The sequence below is a fragment of the Bombus vancouverensis genome, chromosome 3 (genome assembly GCF_051014615.1).
Source record: "Bombus vancouverensis nearcticus chromosome 3, iyBomVanc1_principal, whole genome shotgun sequence".
Lineage (NCBI taxonomy): Eukaryota > Metazoa > Arthropoda > Insecta > Hymenoptera > Apidae > Bombus > Bombus vancouverensis.
Genome location: NC_134913.1, coordinates 2,706,855 through 2,728,517, shown reverse-complemented (window position 1 = coordinate 2,728,517; position 21,663 = coordinate 2,706,855). Strand labels below are relative to the sequence as shown.

Below are 21,663 nucleotides of genomic sequence, written 5' to 3'. Positions count from 1 at the left end.
TTATAGTTTTGTACTATTTTGATGGTGAGTAACACATATAAAATGTGAAATAAAAATGACGAAATATTAAAATCATTAGTTTTTGGAAGTATATCTTGTTTATTCTTCAGTTTGCGACAGAAGATCACGGGAAAATTAAATTAAACTTTCAGTTTTGTACATGATTTACATTATCATTTGATGTTTTATCATCTTCAGATATTCCTTGGTTTTTATTTGGATCATCCGGTTTCATTTGTGGGAACAGCAGTACTTCCTAACGATACATCATCATCATATTTTTTTTTTTTATCATATTCTGTTGTTTATATATTTTTATCATTTAAAAACTTACTTTGATATTATTTGCATCTGTAAGTAACATTGTAAAACGATCAATACCCATTCCCCAACCAGCAGTTGGTGGTAAACCATATTCCAATGCAGTACAGAAGTTTTCATCAACAAGTTGAGCTTCCTCATCTCCAGCTGCTTTATCTTTTGCTTGTTGCTCGAATCTATATATTCATAATATTGAATAAATTTTTTAAATCAAACTGTAATTGGTATTTATGAAAGGTTTTTGTTTAATTAACATTTACCTTTCTCTTTGTTCTATAGGATCGTTCAATTCTGTGTATGCATTACAGACTTCTTTTTTCATGATGAATAATTCAAATCGTTCTGTTAATCCTGGTTCAGAACGGTGCCATTTTGCTAATGGAGACATAATTTGTGGGTGATCCAAAATAAATGTAGGATTGATACAAGTTTCTTCTATAAATTCCCCAACAAGCTGTTAAAAATTTGTTGATAAATATATGTAACTATAAAAGTTCCTTAAATTTAAAATTCATATTACCTTATCCAGTAATCTAGCTGTTGTTCTTGGTGGAGGACATTCAATCTCATGTTTGGTACACAGATCAGTAAGTATTTGATTTGTTTCTGGGGTATTTAATTTATCCGGTAGAGGCAACTTAAATTTTAAAATTTCTTCTAAAGTTTTTATCATTGAAACCCGTTTAAATGGTGGAGTAAAGTCAATTTCAATTGCTTCACCCTCTGGCCCATCTGGATGGTATGTTATTTTATAACTGCCATGAATAGCTTTTACCATTCCTGATACCATATCTTCCGTAATAGACATCAAATCATTATAATCTGCATAAGCCATATAAAATTCACAAGTAGTGAATTCCGGATTATGCGTCAAATCTATCCCTTCGTTTCTAAACTGTCTTCCAATTTCATATACTCTATCCAGTCCACCTACTACCAACATCTACCATTATGCACACACAACAATGTATTAATATATAATTTACAAACAATATTTAATTGTGAGTATAACGAAATACCTCTTACTTTATGATATAATTCTGGAGCAATGCGCATGTATAAGTCCATATTTAATTCATTATGATGTGTAACAAAAGGTTTAGCTGTTGCACCACCAGCAATCATATTCATCATTGGTGTTTCAACTTCTAAAAATCCAAGTTCATCAAGAAATTTGCGGATATATGCAACTATTTTTGCTCGTACATGAAACGTTTTTCTTATTTTATCATTTAATATAAGATCTAAATAACGCTGACGAAATCTTGTCTCCTAAGTTATTAAAAATAATACAAGGGTTATTAGTTTAAACAGATATATATCAAGAGAGGAGTTTCATCATTTTGTACCTTATCTTTTAATCCAAAATAGAGATTTGGCATCATATGCAGGCAAGGACTTAAAAGAGTAATACTATGTGGTATAATGGAGAATTCGCCCTTCTTAGTTTTTCCAGGATTTCCAACTACACCAATAATATCACCTCTTCTTATCTTAGAAGTATCAGTGGCAAATTTTTCTCCATCTTTATACTGTCTTGCATTTGCCATTACTTGAATTTTAACACCTTCTCCTCTAAGGTCGTAAAAAATCAGTTTAGCACCTGATTCTCTAATTGCATGTACACGACCAGCTACGCTATATACTTCATTGTCTAATATTTCTCCAGGTTTTAAATTATTACTGAATTTTTCAATGAAATTTTCCAATGAAATTGATACATGAAACTTATGTGGGTATGGATTATCATTCGCATCTTTGAGGTTCTTGATTGCTTGAGTCCTAAGTTTAATGTATTCCTAAAAATCATTACATATCTAATGTAAATACAATCATAACATAGCGTTTATTTAATTAAAAAGATCCTTAACATTATCATGATATATATATCAGAGTATATATATATGAGTATATATATATATATATATATATATATATATATCAGAGTATATATATGTGAGTATATATATATATATATATTAGAGTATATATATGTGAGTATATATATATATATATATATACTCACATTTGGAGCAATATCTTCTTGAACTTCTTTTTTCTCCTGAGTTTTGGTTCGGTCTTCCACTATCGCTTGAGTAACTGTTTTTGCTTCTTTTTCTGCTTTTTCTTTCAGTTTTTGCTCTGCTTTCAAACGCCTTTTTATTTCACTGTAAGCAAATTTGGAACACAACGAACATTGGTTATATTACGCATATAAATAAACATGATTTTGATTAAGACATACGCACTTTATGTAAAAATGGCGTACAGATATCTGATGCAATTTTGTTGATTTTGCTTGATAAAATACCGGCGATACCACATCAACAAAAGCTTTGGTTATGTTGCACAACATAGTTAATTAAAATTATCGTTGCTATAATACTTAACGTATATACATATACATACACAATAAATATATTTGTTCAAAAATATTTACAAAATATTGCTATTTAGTGCTTGAAAAAGACACATCAATGTAATCAGTTATTCATATAACAACGTGGGTAGGTAAAATATGGCACCGATCGCTGTTCTATGTAGGTTATGTCAAAATTACTAATATAGGTAATAAAAAATTCTTCATAGATGCAAGATAGGAAATTTGGAAATCTAATTTTCTATTAGTATTATTATTTTACTCACTTTTTTGATAACACTGGTACATTCATATTGTCAGCCATGTTGGTACACTTCCGTAGAAAAGATTTTCACTTTGTGGTTGGTGATCCTGAAAGGTGCCCATTTGCCGAAGTAATCGTTTTATTTTTCAGTTCACATATGGTTTTAATTTTAAATACATTTTCTTTTTACTTAAAATTATTTATGTTGAAGACTATATTTCATTGTTCTAAGTATATATTTCAAATAAATAAAAATGTGTATAGAAATTATAATTCTTTTCTATCTTATTGTCACTTTTACTAGTACGATATTTGAAATATGTTACCTTGACAACGACGTTTGTTGATTGGCGCGTTCAGTATTAGTCGTTTGTGTCTAATGTCAATCTGAAGGATATTTTCACTCGATTAGAAAAATGGATGGTTGTTTTGGTTATCACGAATTAAAAGCATTGCAGGAATTAATTAATCCTCTTAAAAATGATTCAGATTCTGAGGATGATTTACCACAGGCTGGCGCTCGGAAACTTGGTAAGATTTAACAAGTTTACAGGATATAATTGTTTCTTCTCTACACTCGTTTAATATTTGATATTTACAATACAAAGATTTCTTTTTCCTATAATAATCACTTAAAATGGTTTAAAGTTGAAGCTATTATTCTTATGATGATAATTAGTGTATTTTTGTTTGAAAATTACATTTTACTTAAACAAAATGGTGTGCGTGTGTGCAAAGTAGAATTTATAAAATTATTCAAAATAAATTGCACTGTATTATATTCATATTAAAACATATGAAATTATATATATTATGAATAATATAAACATATGAATAATATGTATTACTGGCAATAATATTGATTATTTTGGATATTGTAAATATTCGTGTATATTGTCTACATTTAGTATATTTTTGTACATTTACATCTCCTATAAGTGAATAAATATTCGCCATTTAATAAGAAAATTTTAGTTTTTGCGACGGTATACGCGATGTATAAAATAGATATTTTTAAGGACCTGGCGATATCGGTACTCGAAATGGAAAGTTTCAAGACCGTTCGGGCCCACATGCACCGCTGAAAGCGGAAGCTGATGATATTTGGCATCCGTCTGAAGCAGTTGCTTCGCAGAGTACGGAAGCCTACGATCCAAGAAAGGTGCCGGATTATGAGATGAAATTTAAGCAGGCGGTGACGGCGGAAGACGTCTTTTTGGGCGTTAGTATCGCATCAACGTGTACAGCAAATAGATCGTTTTCAAACTCGGCTAGTTTGCACACATTTTCAATAGAAGTTTCCTAATTAATTCCTTGTTACAGGTTGCGAATTGTTGGTGTTAAATGCAAATAGTCGCTGTGATAGAATTTTATTTCATTCAAAGTTTATTATGATATATTATATTATACTTTATTATATTTCATTGTTCTATGTCAAGTATTAACTCGTCACACGAATTGCTAATATTTTAGTAATGATTTATTTATTCAAGGGTTCTTTTTCCTATTACATAATTTACATTAAAATGTATATTATATTTTTACTTTACAAGAATTGAGATCGATTTAATTAAAATTAGTTCTCTTCTTTTAGTGTTAATTTTGTTTCTCGTGTAATATTCTGTGCACCATGTTTATTATAGCATGAAACAGCTCGTGTTTTATATGTTATTTTGTACCCGAGACATTTTCAGTAGTTTTTTCCTCTTATCTTTCATATTACACGTAATTCCCTCGAGATTATTAATAACGAGTGCTTCTCATTGAATTAAATGACTCATAATACAACCTTGCTTCCAGTGAATCGTGGTTTTCCTGGTACCAATCATTTTCCTATATTATTTGCAATTAAGTAGTGATCACTTCATGAAATTCCCGTTATTATCTTGTTGTTTATCTTGCAAGAAATATGTCACATTAAAGTATTTATTTCGAACAATTATGTACTAAAACCATAAAAATACGTTCTTTATAACATAGGATCATTTTCATTTTTATTTATATGTGTTACGTCGCAATTAATTATTTAAAATAGTTAAATTTTCATGATTGTATTTCTTTCGTATTTTGAAGAACTTTTTTCATTCTGTATATTAAAAAAGCTTTCAATTCCAAAGAAACCGTAGCAAAATGATTAATCGTGGCTACTTAATTACGTAAAGTGGATTTAAGTGTTAATTACGTAAAAGTTGAACCTAAACTAAACTTAGTATATATATGGTATATACTTCTATTATAATAAAGAACTAAGTCACATTTTCTTGCTAAATCAGATGGGCTTCAAAACGCCAGGGACCGCATCCTGCGAGTGGTTGTCCGTATTGGTGAAGATGCCGCAGGAAGTGCGCGAGAAAATCGAGCTGTCCGTGGAAACCGAAGCGATCGACGTGCGGAGCCCAAGGTGAGACAGGAACCCAACGATTTATCAGGCAATCCCTTACGAACTTTCGTTGCTTTGACTCCAGTTGGGCCGGAATTTCTTTGACAATTTTACGAGTCCGTAAATCTGCCAGAGCGTAAAACTAGTCACAATTTTCCAGATATCGACTGCATCTCGAGACGCCACATCCGGTTGATCCTAACGCTTCATCGGCCAAATGGCATAGTGATATTTCTACCTTAGAGGTCACCCTCAGACTTGTACGCGAGTTGGACGGTGTAAATTTTTAATCAACGTTACGGTAGGCTTTTAATCTCGACTCTTATAAAAACTTGAGGGACTTCTGTATCGATCGCGATTAGTATCTTCGCATCTGTGTACATTACTGTTCCTAAAATTAGTCATGTTAAATCATGTTAAGGGCTGATCCTTGATATTCGAACTTTGTTATTTTTTAAAATCTTTTAACCGATGAATGTCTTCAATTATTGAAAAGTAATATTTGTAAAATTTAATATTAATATTACTTTATATGTAACAATACCTATTTAATTTTATTTTACCTATTTGATTTAACTATACTTATATAACTAAATTCTCTAATATCTTGTGGTAACAGTAACATTTTGTTAATTTCTGTAGTTGATTTCTTCCTTTCTTTTGCGTTATTTCTGTGATTTCAAATTTACGAATGGTAGTACATATTTAGTTTCTCTTTTAATCTTCTCTCTCTCCAGTAATGAAATTGCCATGCCCTTACAGAAACGATTCTTTTACAGAATCCAGATCTCTATTTTTATTTTAATTGTTTGACGGATCGAAAAAGAGATTCGTTAGTAATATAAGAAGTATAACATGTGAGATGCAATATATGGATCGTAATATTGTACATGAGATGTTTGCTTGAATGTACAGGAAAAAGCATTATTTGTTTATAATATTTCTCTTCGTATCCGATTAAAGATCGACGTATTGTATTCTCTTGTATTGTATTCTTGCCGTTAAGGCAAATGATATTCATATTGAGAGTTGCGTTTTAGAATATGAAATAAATACCTGCTGGGTACATATTATACAACTTCAGATACTTTAGATTAACAAATTTACTTGTAAATGTTGATTAATATTAATTTATGATAAAATAACTTTTTATAAAAGCTAGGTTTTGATAAAAATACTTTGATTCAAGGTATAAGTAAAATAAAATGAATTGTGTATCCTACAATAATGTAATAAGTAATGATTACTTTCATAAAACATAGAAAATTCAAGCATACTATTTCATATGTTTTAAAATCAATATTAATAATATCATTTTGACACAAAATTCAGTAGAACCTTATTTATGCAAATAAAGGTATAAATATAGCATTATTTACCTTCTTAACATGAGTTTGTATATTTAAAAATATGGTATAAATAAAGGATAACATAAGAGCTTAGATCACAGAACCATATGTTTGGTTACTTTGGTATTTTCAAACAAGCTATAATAAAAATATTTCAATTTTACTTTGTTGGCTTCATTAAATTTTTCTGGTCGACAGAATCATTTATTTTAATTAAAATTTTTCTTGAAAAATGATTTTCCCTTGAAATAATATAAAAGCATGTTTTTATAGAATTTCATGCAAACAATATTATATTGATACTAAACTAATATACATAAGATAGTATATTAGCAATATTGTAATATCGGATGAAGCATATTATTTTACCACACTAATAATTTAAATTCATTGAACGGCTATCGATACGATATTCACGAGAGAGATAAAATATTCAAAAGAAATGAAACAAACGAAATAACCAATCAAACAATGAGAATTTTTATAACAAATGTTCCACGTCTATTTGCTGAGAGTGTTCATCTAGTTTTAAACGATCGATTATTTGCGAAATTCTCAATGCATCCTGTCACGTGTCTCAGACAAGACTCTCTTAAATAATCATTTCCATAATCTCAGAAACCACTCGTGTCTCTTGATGCGAATACAGAAATTACTCAGGCCTTATTATACATAGATGATCGTTTCGTGCTATGAAATCTAAAGTGACCCGCCTCTTTTCTAAGATGCATCTATTACATGCCAGAAAGAGGATGAAAAATCACGATAATGAATGCAAAACCATTGAAAGAATCGAAAGTGTATTCATGCTTTCGGTATATATTTGATTCTTGAGTCGAGTCGTTCATGTCTGATGAAGAATGGCTAGAATAGGTCCTTAGCTGTGTCGAGTGATTTATTTTCGTAGATTGTCACTTTTCAATCATCTATGTATAAATTAATATCCTTTTTAATTTCACAGACTATTTAATGGTTTATTTTCGCGGTTTAATTAGTACTTTTACTCTTATTTTATTTTGTATTAACTCTGCAGCATTCTTTTAAGTTTTTTTTTTTTTTTTAGTTCTTTAAATAGAGGATGAAAATTGGAATACCTATATTTATTAATATTATGTATTTTTACCATCTTATTTAAACATGTACATTTAAAAGAGTGAAACATTAGAAATTCTAGATTTAGAACGTTCCTCGAGAATCTGCTGCACGATTATACGCAGAATTTCTAAAACCATCTTGCCAAAGAACTTACGAGTGGACGTTGATTATTTTTCTTGCCTGCTTGTTATGCATTTTGTCGTTTCGGGTCGTTTAGTCGCTATAGCTAAGGCTCATTTCACGTAAAGCAAGTTTCTCGCGGAAAAGTCTGCATATTTTTATTTTTCTTATTTTCAGTCGTTAGTCGCACATCATTTTCATTAAAAATTATTTTATTAGAAATTAGTACCTTGATAAGAAATATAAATTAGATAACGAATAAGATAATAATTAGAAGTTATTTTGACCAGAAATTAATATTTTGTGGAGCCACAACATGCCCTATTCCATGGTAACCTTGAAAGAATCGCGGATATCTTTGTAAATTCGATAGCGCAAATGCTTTCATCAATTTCAGGGAAATTAAGATTTCACCGGATCGTGTATCTATCCGTGGATTTATTTCCAACTGTTCGAAGAAGTACGAATGTAAAAGTTTCGCCGCTGTTAAACGCGATCGCAGATCTGTCTGTGAACTTTCGAAAGAACTTCTTTTCACGGCATCCATCTCCCGTTTTTCGTTATTAGTTAAAGCAACCAATTAAAGAAATTGCGTTTCGGTCGGATTGTATGTACACAACGTATCTCAGGATTTCTTAATTAATTACGCATATATATCTACCGCCAATTGAGCGTGTTATTTCGATTATAAGTAAGAGATAAGATAGATCTATTACTTTTAGAAACAATTTTTACAGGTCTATTTATTGTTCCCACGATTTGAGACATATCGTCCCGTTATTCATATTAAGCGTTAACTAAACACAATTCTTCTGCGACATAATCGTAGATAATGTACACAACAATTGTGTAGTGTAACGGATACTTTTAGTTCAGAGAGTGTTCGTATTGTATTTGTGTATTGTATGTGTATTTGTTCGAATACTTTGCACCAGTTCGGTAGATGAATCTGATATTAGATAAAGAACAAGGGATTAAATTCTATGGAGAAAATATAATTATTATTCACGCGACGGTATGTTCATCCCGTAGAGCCAATTTGTCGAGAAGTTCGAACGCTTTAGAAACTTCGAGACGGTGTTCCTTTGGCGTGTTGACCCGTATGACCTGACTGTGACATATTGCGTAATGCAGTGCAGCAACACATTGTGATGCATGAAGAGAGATGCACAACGCCGCGCGGCGGGTGAAACGCTGACGCCCCCGGTAAAGGGAGGACGCGATTCTTCCCCGTGAATCGATTACTGGGACCGCAGTCGATAATACGAATTCCCGCTATTACTGTCACCTACGTGTTCCGTTCTTCTCCTTTATATTAGACTTCTGTATGCATTGAATACGTTTCTGTTTCTGATATGAGAATGATATCCTTTCAAAATGATAATTTTTGGAATTTGTAGTAGCAGTTTACGGGAAGTTGCGTGGAAGTTGTATTCCATCAAAAATGAGCAAGTACTATTCAGCGATAACGTATTACATAGCATGTAACAAAAGTATATGGTTCATCGATGGTTTACGCGATAGCGCGAATTTTCTCTTGAAATCCATAAAATATTACACGCATTCGGAAAATATAAAATTCTTATGGAAGAAGGTGTATTTAGTATTATTAGTTGATAAATTAATTATTGTGCAAAATTATCGTATTAATAATTAATTATTTACTACGATATTTTGTTGACAAATGAAATTTCACTTATTCATCAAATACTTATTCATACAGACACTCTTCGCTTGTATTCCTTGAAGAGCATGTTTGCGCCGTAATTCTCTGATTATATTCTTGTAATTACGAACAAATTTGGCTGGGTTTGAATCGTCCACCTCGCCTGTTACATACCTTGTAGACTTTTCAATTTCGTTCATGCCGAGTGTTCCACACTCGGTCTAGATATAGCGTCGGAAACGGGACGAGGCATATATAGCCGTAGACATTTTCCGAGGTTGCATTTCAGCGGCCATTATGGTTTTCCCATTTCCTGAATGTGATATCCAGGTGAAAGGTAGTCGGGAATGGATACAAGGACACGTGTGGTCCACGACCGGCCGCAAGGGTGAGGGCAGAGGGATACGGACGGATAGCGGTCATAGCTGGCAGAGATACGAAAATAATTGGGCAGAAAGCTAGCGGTTTCTCAGGCGAGACTCTCTCGGATACGTGGGATGATATTCGCTGGTTGTGTCGTATAATTTACACGGTCAGATGAAAATAGCGGAAAGAGATGAAGGGAACGTGAAATCTTCCTTATTTGTTCAGTAGTGTACCGAGAGTTAACGAAAATCAGTCACGATCTGATTGGAATTGAACTCGTTAGAGGCCGGGTTGCTGGGAGGTTTATGCGAATTTGCATAAAGTCCCGCCTTTTCGTGAGAGGATTTCCTTCTTTTATTGCGGTTTTGTTCTTCGTAGGTCTTTTTACGTCCTCGAGTTCTTTGTGAGCGAAAGAAGCTTATTTTACAGATCGAGGGAAACCGGATTCCATGTATTCAGATAGTTTTACGATGGTTTAATTGGAATATGATGGTTTTAAAGATTCGAATTGAGACGTAGTTTTAAAGATAGAAAATTGTTTCATTACGTCTTGAATATGGTTTTCTTTCGAAGAAAAGACTATGCCACGCTATTGAACGTGCTCAAATCGAAGTTTCCCTTTGTACCTTCATTCCCATTTGTAAACGTTGGGATGTCCCGTTGATAGTTTGCTCGATAACGTATTCGATTACACGATATCGCATACTGTCGATCTTTATCGACAATATTTGGTTGACTATCACGCGCGATGTGTACCAATGATGTGTAACGATGAGCGGCATTCAGGTAATTATAAGACCTGTTACGGAGCTGCAAATTGTTCATGGATCTTGATATAACAGGCGAAGTCGCGACAGCGAACTTAACAGGTTGTTGCCAGAGACAGGGTAATTTGTCTTTGGTAAATTAATAACATCGCGGTACCTTCCGTAAGAAGTTTTCAACGCGGCTTGCCATCCGCTTTCATTAAAATTCGATGATTTATCTTTTTGCGCACCACTCGCGTGCAAATTATAATTAACTGCATTGCAAGAATTTGCAACAGAGATATGAAAAATGAGAGAGGAAAGCGGAGTTGCATTGGGCAACATCGAATTCGATCAATTACTCAAGTAAATTTTTGTCGTTGAACATTTGGAAATAAATTAAAATATAAATTGATGTGTGAAATGAAATTTTATTACGAAGTTCTGGAGAATTTAGGAAGGAGAATATTCTTTCAACCAGTTAACTCACATATTCACCGCGATTAAGCGTATCGTAATTGTTGTTTTAACGCCGAACTTGTCGCGAACGTTGAATTAGATCGGTGAAAGATAAATCATCGGTAGGCATGATCAATTTACCAAGAGATTCGGAACATTTCGATAAATTGTCGGACAGTCTCGCATGGGATATTGTGAAATTGCTTTGACACATTTCCTATCGTTTGCCTGAAGGCTGCTATGCAACGGAAATCGATAATTTAACCAATAGATAATACACACGGTCAGATGGAACGTGTCTGCTTGTGTGTCGTTCGTAAGCTCTATTCGTTGCTTTTGGCCAGTAATTCATGGGTGTTAATTCTCTTCCTATTTCATGTTACTTACACTGATATTACGTTCCTCTGTTTCACAAATGTATTCCTTTCTTGTTGTTTCATTTGGAGGTCCTGTATTTGCAATATTTTGATAACTTTCACTTCTTGTACTTTTTAATGTTTGCCGAGGGAAAGCTGAGACGCGAGATGATGAATTTTCTTATAAAATCACGAAGTGATAAATTTCAATGATCTGTTCAAAAATTGACCAATACCGCAGTAATAATTTATGATCTAAAAATGCATTCTTATACCGACAATTAACTTCTTTCCCTTTCCAATTCCCTCAATAATATTTTGGTCATTCATTTCTCGAACAGACGAACGTATTCTTCTTTATATTTGTAGACTCGAAATTGAGAAAATGGGGAGAAGTTAACTTCTACAACGAGGAACTTCTTTATTCCTGCAGATGTGAAAAAACAAAGTTGACTCGAAAATCATCCTCAGATGCATAAATCCGTTTGCCCGGAGGACAGAGAGTAAATTTTAACGAGGCAGGAGGTCTTTTGTTTTCCATTCGGCCGGCTTCAGTTTTCCATAAATTAATATTTACCAGAAACGGGAAGTAAAGCGAGCTACTTTTCAACTCGCTGGTCCCTCGAACCTATTTAGATCAAAGCAGTTGCTAAAGCAAACAGGCCAGCCTCTCTCTCCCTCTCTCTCTCTCTCTCCCTCTGTGCTGTGTCTTCGGCTGGCGGGGACGAAATTCTCATTACTCTTGCTTGATAGTTTAAACAAGCATCGTTTGTTATCGACGAAACGAAACGCGTGGATATCGTGTTTTCTATTATTCTATTTCTAAGCATTCTTCTTCGAAGGACTCTTTTTCTCCAACTAGACTCGGGACGAAGACGTACGAGTAGAGGTTCAAGAGTTCACCGAGTCAATGCACTTCTATAAATCTAAATGAACGACGACAGGAAAGTAGAACGCTTAAATGCAACGAAACTGACGCGTAACGTCGTCGAGTTTCAATTTCGTGTTGTCGCGAATTGTTTCAACAAGGACGTGATATCATCGAATCATGAAAGTACTATTTGTACAATGACACGACGTTGTTGGTTTAATAAAAATTATCTTTTAATAAAAATCGCAAATTATGAATGTGAAAAAGAAATAAGAACGACGTTAATTATGGTCAAACAAAGCAAGTCATTTGTGGTCGTTGAAAAATTATAATAACGAACGAAGTGGCAGTTTTACGATTTCATTTCGATTATGTAATTTTATTTCTGTTCGTCGGTTTTCATCCCATCGTTGTCCTAGAAATGTTTTAGGTAAAAAAATTTATTTTATATAATAAGAAAAGCTGATAAAGAAACAAAAATCACTCCAAATTCAAAAGTATTCAATTACATATTAATATTATTTTACGATTTCAATAAAAACTATATTTATTACGCTTCAAACGATTATTAGATCCCTTTACTCATTCTTGAATTATGAAGAAACGATTCATAAGGTGTAATGGTCTCCAGTTGAACGAAGACACAATTTTTACCACACGTCCAATAAGTTCGTATAAGAACGTAACAGACAGCGGCGGGAAATATTTTGTCCACATGTGGATTGCACACGTTTTATCGTCGTGATCGATAGCGAAGCACCAGTGGTTTAGGATGAAGAGTTCCTACGAGGACAGTGAGAAATTCATTGAACCGTTACAAATATTTGCACGTGCGATTGTTCTTATTCAGAAAAACATTAATATTGTATATAAACTCCTGACTTGAATTTCTATAAATTTCGTTTAATTTCGAGCTAGTAACACGTCGTTGTAACGATTTTCTGTGACAATTCCATAAAGCTAACTGTATATATTAATGCGCGAATTTATATTACTCGTTTTATTTAGTGTTTCGATGGCAATAAACTATATCGTAAAATATATAATCATGTATTTATTCGATTTTATAAATATGGTATAGACAATAGAAATGTTTTTTTGCTTGTTTGGTTGTTATTATTGCAGAAAAATATTTTTTATATATAGAATTATAAATTCATAATCTTTTTTTATGTTGCAAATATGTTTTATTTATTTAATAATGTTTTAAATTGATATTAAAGAAGAAAAAAAATGACATGCCCCCAGAGAGATTTGAACTCTCGACCCCTGGTTTACAAGACCAGTGCTCTAACCCCTGAGCTATGGAGGCTTATACTCCTCCAACTTTTGGCATCATAGAAAAATGTTGCGTTTCATGAAATATTTACGGTTAGAAGTTAAATAACTATGAATATTCTTATTTTACTTCCACGTATGCTTGAAACATAATTCTGTGCAGAACTGGAAAGAAATCTTTTGAAAAGAATGTAAGTCTAGTTTACAAATGATTAATATTGTCGCGTAATAGCCATTGAAATTAATTACGTAATGGGAACGTAACGAATAATTCAGCCTTATTCTTAACACCTTGTCTGATATGCTTATCTATTTTCTATTTATAGTTCCCTATTCGATTAGGCTGCAGTTCTTATTTCATTAATCTTTTATTATCATTATTCTTTTTATTTTATTAATCTTGATATGTATTTGTATATTTTAAGGTCACTTATCCTATTATATAAATCAATTTATTATTTATTATATATTATATAAAGTAAAAAATATTTAAAAATTTTATGAAATAAAAAATGATTAATCTTCGCCTGTAATCTTGATAGATAGACATAGAAGTAGTTTTTAATTACATCTACATTTCATTCAAACTTATTCATAAGATAAGAATATCAGCATGAATTTCTGCCATCATGCGATTCTTATCTACCTACATACATTACGCTAACCTTATGTACATGGTTCCGTATCTGATCAAACTGTTATTTTTATTTGTATGAAGTAGTTATCGAGACAATAGTATTTCAGAGTTAATTTCCTCGTTAATAATATAAAATAAAAGATTGTCGATTAAATCAGGCATAATTAGTATTCATGTGTATTCCTGATTGACAAACACACAATTTCTAACAATTAAAATTGTAAGTGGACTGATGGCGAATGCATCGAGCAAATTGTACATCGATTTTGTTAGCGATTATCTAATTACATGGTTATATGGTAACTGTGGCATTCATTGGTAATAGTGTTATTTAAGCGAATTCCAACGCGCGGCCGTGATTTATTATGCATACGCCATGCGTCATCCATAACATGCCACTCTTTCGAGTGAAAACAGATTCTACAAGTAAAAGGATTTTTCGAAATTTTCATTTATTTTTCTTAACCATTTGAAACCTCGATGGAGATTTATTTCAGTTTACATGAGTGAAAATTCGTAACGAAAGTTAAGAAAGACTTAAATATCTCGCCTATGTCGTACGGTGGGCCAAATCTTAGATAAGCTGGTCAAAACGTAATTTTTCGAAGCAAAGTAATGTAATACATAGTTTGTTTAAAACACTAACAGTAAGTTTTATTGAAAAGGTCAAGATACTTGTATGATATTCTGACGTTTATCCACGCTAACGACTGTACAAGGAATGTAAAAGTATCCTAGGTATCGCAATCGCAAAACCATTGGGGCCTGCTAAGCCACGACGCAGTACGAGAGAGGGTTTAATTTATGGCACCCTCAAGTGGCTTTCTCTTTCTAGAACCGAGGGTGACGAAACCCTCCAAGCCTTTGAAGCTTCAGGTTTTCTTACAAGGGATGATTAAAAAGTTGCTGAATCGTGTTTCTAATTCTATTTTTGTTAATTAAAGTGGTTTGAAGTATCAATAACAATTTGTCTGTTAAACGTGTTAAGCGTTAAATCTGTATGTATCTCTCTACATTTTAAAAAACATTTTTTGTCATTATTGGATGATTAAAAAAAGAAATGTCAACGTTGGTATTACTCTTGTAACCTCACTTGAGCAAAGTTCACATTCAAACTGTTTAAAAAGAGGAAGACCATGACGACGACGAAGAAGAAGAAAGTAAGCGTCATTCCAACGATGTACCGTGAATGTTTAATTTGATAAACGTGGTAACGTGTTCCTCGAAACAAGTCGCAGTTTCTGTCCAAATAGCCGACATATGGTTCGTGCTCTGCACAATGTCTGCAAGTATTCAAAGCGTGTACCTGTGCTCCATTTTTGTGTTTAATCGGTGCATTCCCGTGTATACACGTAGCAACGAACACACAGGTGTAAACATAAACGGCGTTGCTGTTGTTGCACAATAGGGAAAGAGAGGAAGGAAGGAAAGGGAACAGGGTTGCTGGGCTCGGAAGGAAAAATGGGAACGAACGGATCTGTAGAGAGCCATAGCTTGGGGAAACCAAATGTTTGCGGACAAATCGTCGTCGTTTTCGACGGGGAAAAATCAACAAACGTTTCTGGCTTGGCCCTAATGCACCGTCCGATGGAAATCGTTCCGCACGCGAGGACACGCTCTCTACATTCGACCGCTGAATTCCGGATCTATGAATATGTCTAGATACGGCCAAGGGTACGACGTGTATCCGCTTCCATCGTAGGTCGTCGCGTTTCACAGGTTTTTATCGTTTCATAAGGGGAAGGTTTTGTAACACGCAATACGCGAATTTATGCGATTTCCTTTGCGAAGTTTAGAGCATGTAGAAAAATGAAATCTAGGGAGAGGTATATTAACGATTATAATTTTATGATTTTGAGATTGTAAGATTTAAGAAGGTAAGTGTTAACGATTGTGAGATAGTAACGGTGCCGGTTGATTTGTTAAGGCTGTAAAGTCGTTCGTTTGATTGTTTGATGATTTGTTAAGGATATAGACTCTATCCGTATCTTACAACACGAAAATCTGAGCAATCTCTCTCCCTCTCTCACTCTCTCTTTTTCTATCAAACCAGTTTAATTTTCGTCCTTCGCACAGATCCAGCAAAATCTAACTAAAATGAAAAAAATAAACGAAAGTGGAAAATACTTCCAAACATGAGTGAACTCCACTCGTCAAAATCACGATTCATCCAGTAACTACGACTTGATCAGTCACGTAATCCCGAACTCTTTGATGAGTTTTTCGTTCGGTCGGGCATACATGCGGTTTTAATTTGGCTCGCACGAAATTTGGGAATTCAAATTAAGCGGTTTACCGAGAATCGTGACTCCCTTTATTTTCTCTGGACTTCGTCACCGAGAATACTCCGAGTGCTTTTGCTTTTGCTTCTACTGCCGGTCTGACTACAGCTTCGTTAGACTAATATCAGCCGGATGGTGCGAGGGAATCTTTCGTTTCCGACCGCGTGGAAGGGAAGCTAACGCGAATTTCGCTTTAATTTCTAACCACGTATCAGGGGCCACGGTATGCGGGCATCGGGTCGACTGGAAAACTGGGGCTGGCTCTCTCTCTCTCTCTCTCTCTGGATTCTCCAGAAACTGCGTTACGTACTTCCTATTAAATTAACTCTTACCGTTTTCGAATTTATCCCATCTATTACGATAAACGAGTTCCGAAATGTTTTTGAACGTCACACCATCCTCGATATTCATTATTCTCCGCTTCTCCATGTATCAATTTCGTCGATGCGATTCAATTATATTTTGATGATCGGTTTCGCGAGTTTGATACGTTTTTCCTTTTGCTCGTGAGATTATTTCCGTGCAGTTTTTCCTGATACGTATTAATTGATAATTGAATTGAAAGCTGCGATATGGCTCAAAAGGTAATTGCATTTTTCATTTCGAGTTGAGGTTTGCTTCGGGACAATTACGAAAAGAAACTACAGATCTAAACTCGCCCTATTCCCTAAGTTGTTACTCCACAATCTTTGAAAACCTTTTAATTACAATCTATCAAACTCAATGGAGGAAAGAGAGGGATCAGTTAAGGAACCATCGTCCTTTTTCTTGGACTTTCAGCAAGCATTCGAAATTTCTTCTGGGCTTTTATTCGGCGGTAAAACAATGACCCTTTATAGCTCGTAAATTAATGGTGGCTTTTTGCCGACTTTTTCGATGTTCGAACGATATCGAACAGGTATCGGGGTAAGAAATCGATAAATTCGCGCAACAAAGACCGCGGAGGGGTGAATTGTAAGTCAGCCCCGTGCACAAAGTGCTTTAGTATTGTTGGAAGAGAGAGAATGCTCCGTGTCCCGAGCCCGGTTTGCTCGGTAATATAAAGGCATCGTATATTCAACGATACGTGGTAGAAATTATAGGGAATTTCGAAATACATCGTTCCCGTTCACGTTAGAACAGGGTCGTTCGTAGCAGCACGCCCACCGTTATTGCTATCTTGTAAATTTACCAAGGAATGATATATCCGTTTCCCACTTATGTCCAGAGTTTCGAACGATACATCTTTCCCTCTGACTATCCTATTTAAATGTTGCCCACCTCGTATAATGTGACGTAAATTATTCAGATATCTCGATAGACAGCTTTGCTTTCGAAATAATGTGGTGTAAAATAAAATAGCCAAGTTTGTCGACATGCGGTGTATTTTGTAGAAAATGTAGCAAATAATTAGACACGATATTTGAGATGGTTCTAATACTTTAACACCTAAACTAACAATCTGTCACATGCATATACTACCAATCGTAAATATCCGAACATTTTTACATTCTCTTTATTATAATATCGTTTTTTCTCTCTGTCGTTCCTTACATGTCTAGTTTCCTTTTTACGATTTCTATTTTATTTTTTTCTACCCCTTAATTTCCTAATTTGTTCTCTTTCAGCTTGCAAAAGAAAAATACATTTTTAAAAATTAATTATTCAATGAATTTTTGTTACCACGTGATACCTCTTATTCCGCATTTGTGTACAGTTTCAGTATATATGAGTTTCTTAACGCGAACTTTACTTGACCGATACCATCGGCAAAAGTATGAAAGGGCGGAGTAGTCGTGCAAAATTTTGCCTCCAGAGAGATTTGAACTCTCGACCCCTGGTTTACAAGACCAGTGCTCTAACCCCTGAGCTATGGAGGCTGTTGAAGTTTTTTTTTTCTTCTGCACATCTGGCTGTATCCACCTTAAATTGCTTAATATTTTAACAATTTTTTTGTGTCTTGTCATTATTACAACATATGAGCGGTATTTTATTGCTTCGTCGTATTCATCAGGACGATATTTCGTCAAAACACGCATCCAATACAACCACATCTCATTCAATTAATAGCCGATAGGGAATCGCATTGCTAGTCACGCTAGTCAGTATTCGCGTGCGAATCCACGTTTGAATTTCTTTAGCGTCGACGAACGGACACCTGGCGTCGCATAGCTCTTAAAAGTTAATTGTAACGGCGACTAGGAAATGCAGCCGCAGATGTTTCGAATGTGAATTTTCCTTTCTGTCGGGCTGAAGTGTGCCAGGGACACGGAAATTCTGCAGTTTCAGCGGAAATAATAGCAGTTGCCTTGAGTTCCGACAGCGTAGCTTGGCTTGCTTGCGCACACCTTTGCCTAAGTTAAAATCAAATAAAGAAAAAGGGGAACTGATAATGTTCCGCAGATAGCAGTTTGATAATTACACCAAGGAAACGTCAGACCTGGTACGAAAAGGAATTTGCATGCTTAATTCGTTGCTTCGTAGAATGAAAAGGGAAGTCATTGTTATTGCTCCTTTCTAACGTCTGGAATTGCTGTGGTAATAATTATTTGTATCTGAGGATTAGATTCGTTGGATTATCGAGTTAATTCGCAAATGTTTTTTTTAGAAATTTAGAGAATTTTTGTTATTATTTTTATTAAATATTGTTAATTTGAAGTCTCCTGTGTCACATTAAGATATTCTGTGCAAATGACCAGTTGTTATTTACACAGTAAGAAATAAATTGTAATTTTGTTCCTATTAATATTACTTTGGATGCGATACATCTCTTTGACGATGTCAAAATAATATCATTCAGAAATTAATTAAATTACCTGAAAATCCGATGAAACGTGATTATTTTAATAGATGCAAAGTTATTTTTATTTTTATTATGAACGTGTAAACAAGAAATTAAAGACAATTTAATTAAACATATTAAATCGGATTCGACAGCAATATCTTCAAGGATAGTTAATACATAAACTGATTTAGCGCATTGCTTTTGCAGTGAAATAATGGTAGTATCGTGGACAAATGGCCTAAGAAATATCGGGTGAACCATAAACAATGTTGCGAGAAAGCCTAAGTGTCGACAGGTCAAAAGGGTCTAGAAACTTCAATGGACCGAGCGGCTCATCAATGTGTCGTGGGTTCTTCAATAAAATAGTTACGCGGAAAAAAGGTCTACTTGACCATGGCCACGTTAAATAACCATCGTTTCCTATTTAATCCATTGTAAATAGATCTATCGATAAATAAAAATATCCTAGATAATCATATGGTAGTGATGGACGGTTATTAAATTTGATACAGTGAAGTGAATCATTTAAAATAAAGTTCAATATTTTGTCAGGAATTGTTCATAATTAAATTTATTTAAAATACGTATATTATGAATAATCTTTTGTCAATACTCAAATATTTATTAGGAAGGTATATAAGATATTTTTGACAACAGTTTTAGAAATGTCTGCACTGCGCTGACATTTTCTGTTTCCATGAATTATTTGTATTTAATAGACATATTATTAACACTATTTCTCGTATTTCTTTTAAATATTAGAAATAAGGTTCGAAAGAGAATTTGTTGTATATGTGTGGAGTTATAATAAAGATAATACATGCGAATATGCGACCTATTCAGGTGCTACAACTTTCCATGGCGGAAGAAAAAAAGGGTCAAACGTCACGTCAAGCTCTTTTTCCCCTCTATTCGCTTTTATCACTTCCATTTTAAAAGCTCTTTCGGCCTGAATACCGAATGCACGATCGTGAAGTAGTTAGCATTTAATTAAGTCCAGAAAACGCTCTATTATATACCGCCGAATTCATTATACAAAGATTTTAACAGCTCACCATCGATCCATTTGACAAAATATATTGATAACATACGTACACTGTACATACGTATAATGGTACTGTAATTGAAAATTATCCGGCACCAGTATGTTATTTTATAATCAATCGACACCTTAATAAAAACGTTAGAGAATTTTACAGGTACCTTTCAAATATCAAATATTATAGATACAGATATGCCAGAAAATAAGAGAAATGCCATCTCTTAAACTGAAATTTATGAGAAGTAATTAATCTGCCACACATTTACCTCAGTTCTATTTCACGATTGAGTAGTTAAGATAATTCGATACACAGTCGAATGGGAAGTATGCAAAGTAACCACACGCTGCATTGCGACAATTGTTCCCAACAAATTAAATACATACAGTCTCGATACTTAGTTTCGAAGTTGAAATGGTGAAATCGATAATTGTGGTTTTGCATTTGGAAAATTTATATTTGCTGTAACTGTAGATGAATAGAAATGTTGATTGGGATAATAAAATATTTCTACGATATTAAAATAATACCAACACCAGAAAGTTTATATGAACATAATTACATAATTTGGTAGAATTCATGCATTGAAATATTTCACATGCACCATTGTTATATTCAATATTCAACGGTTTCATATCATTAAAATAATTTCAAGTCATTCGCGATTATGAAGATTACCATGATAATGGAGATTGTCTTTAAATTATAATTATCACGATTAAACAACTTTCTCAACTTTTTATACATACATACAAATTCCAAATTGCTAATCATAAATTGATGAGCATTAACATTTTCACAGTTTTTCAGGACAGAAAAAAAAGGAAAAAAATAAAAAAAGCTCCGCTCCCCAGAGGCTTAAACCCAAAAACCGCATCATACAACAAAAAATGTAAAGCGCCGACACATAATACGGCATGGCTACGTCGTACCGCCGCGTATCGATACCTTTGCCTAACATACCATTATAAAAATTCATGTTTATTGTGAATAATGCACTTAAAAACTGTATTTCTGGACTAAATGAACTCCTTTGTAAAAATTAACATTTTCACTATTATCTTTTGACTTTTTATGTGGTATGGTGTTCCAACAAATCTGCAGTTATAGACACAGGATTAAACTGTAATGTGAATTCAAATGGTCATATTTTGTAAAATTAAACATATCATAAGTATGTAGATAGTTAAATACGTAATTACAAAAGAAGAGTAAATGTAGCATCAAGAGTAAGTGCAAGATAATTTGTAAGACAAGACTAATTGTAGTTTAAATTATGTTTGCACTAGAGCATTCACTTTGCTACAAG

At 33.6% G+C, this 21,663-nt stretch overlaps 2 protein-coding genes and 2 non-coding genes across 5 annotated transcripts; 1 reads left to right on the top strand and 3 right to left on the bottom strand.

The window, feature by feature from the left end:
* Positions 1 to 75: 75 nt before the first annotated feature.
* LysRS (Lysyl-tRNA synthetase) lies at positions 76 to 3,071 on the bottom strand. Of its 2 annotated transcripts, XM_033346945.2 has the most exons (9): positions 2,968 to 3,045; positions 2,571 to 2,655; positions 2,348 to 2,489; positions 1,671 to 2,120; positions 1,348 to 1,593; positions 842 to 1,264; positions 582 to 775; positions 335 to 497; positions 76 to 256 (listed from the first exon to the last, which is right to left on the bottom strand). In XM_033346945.2, exons 1-9 carry the CDS (start codon positions 2,987 to 2,989, stop codon positions 149 to 151), a joined length of 1,833 nt encoding a protein of 610 aa, XP_033202836.1. In that variant the 5' UTR covers positions 2,990 to 3,045; the 3' UTR covers positions 76 to 148. The 2 variants fall into 2 exon arrangements, with proteins under 2 accessions (XP_033202836.1, XP_033202837.1); XM_033346946.2 differs by lacking the exon at positions 2,571 to 2,655 and having other exon boundaries at positions 2,968 to 3,071.
* Positions 3,072 to 3,203: 132 nt separating this feature from the next.
* Positions 3,204 to 6,659, top strand: Dnaaf6 (Dynein axonemal assembly factor 6). The gene is made up of 4 exons (XM_033346949.2): positions 3,204 to 3,476; positions 3,965 to 4,167; positions 5,219 to 5,346; positions 5,486 to 6,659. Exons 1-4 carry the CDS (start codon positions 3,362 to 3,364, stop codon positions 5,613 to 5,615), a joined length of 576 nt encoding a protein of 191 aa, XP_033202840.1. The 5' UTR covers positions 3,204 to 3,361; the 3' UTR covers positions 5,616 to 6,659.
* A 6,933-nt stretch (positions 6,660 to 13,592) lies between these two features.
* Positions 13,593 to 13,665, bottom strand: TRNAT-UGU (transfer RNA threonine (anticodon UGU)). Its single transcript has one exon. It is a non-coding gene; the product is annotated as a tRNA-Thr (tRNA).
* A 4,671-nt stretch (positions 13,666 to 18,336) lies between these two features.
* On the bottom strand, positions 18,337 to 18,409 carry TRNAT-UGU (transfer RNA threonine (anticodon UGU)). Its single transcript has one exon. It is a non-coding gene; the product is annotated as a tRNA-Thr (tRNA).
* Between the last annotated feature and the right edge of the window lie 3,254 nt (positions 18,410 to 21,663).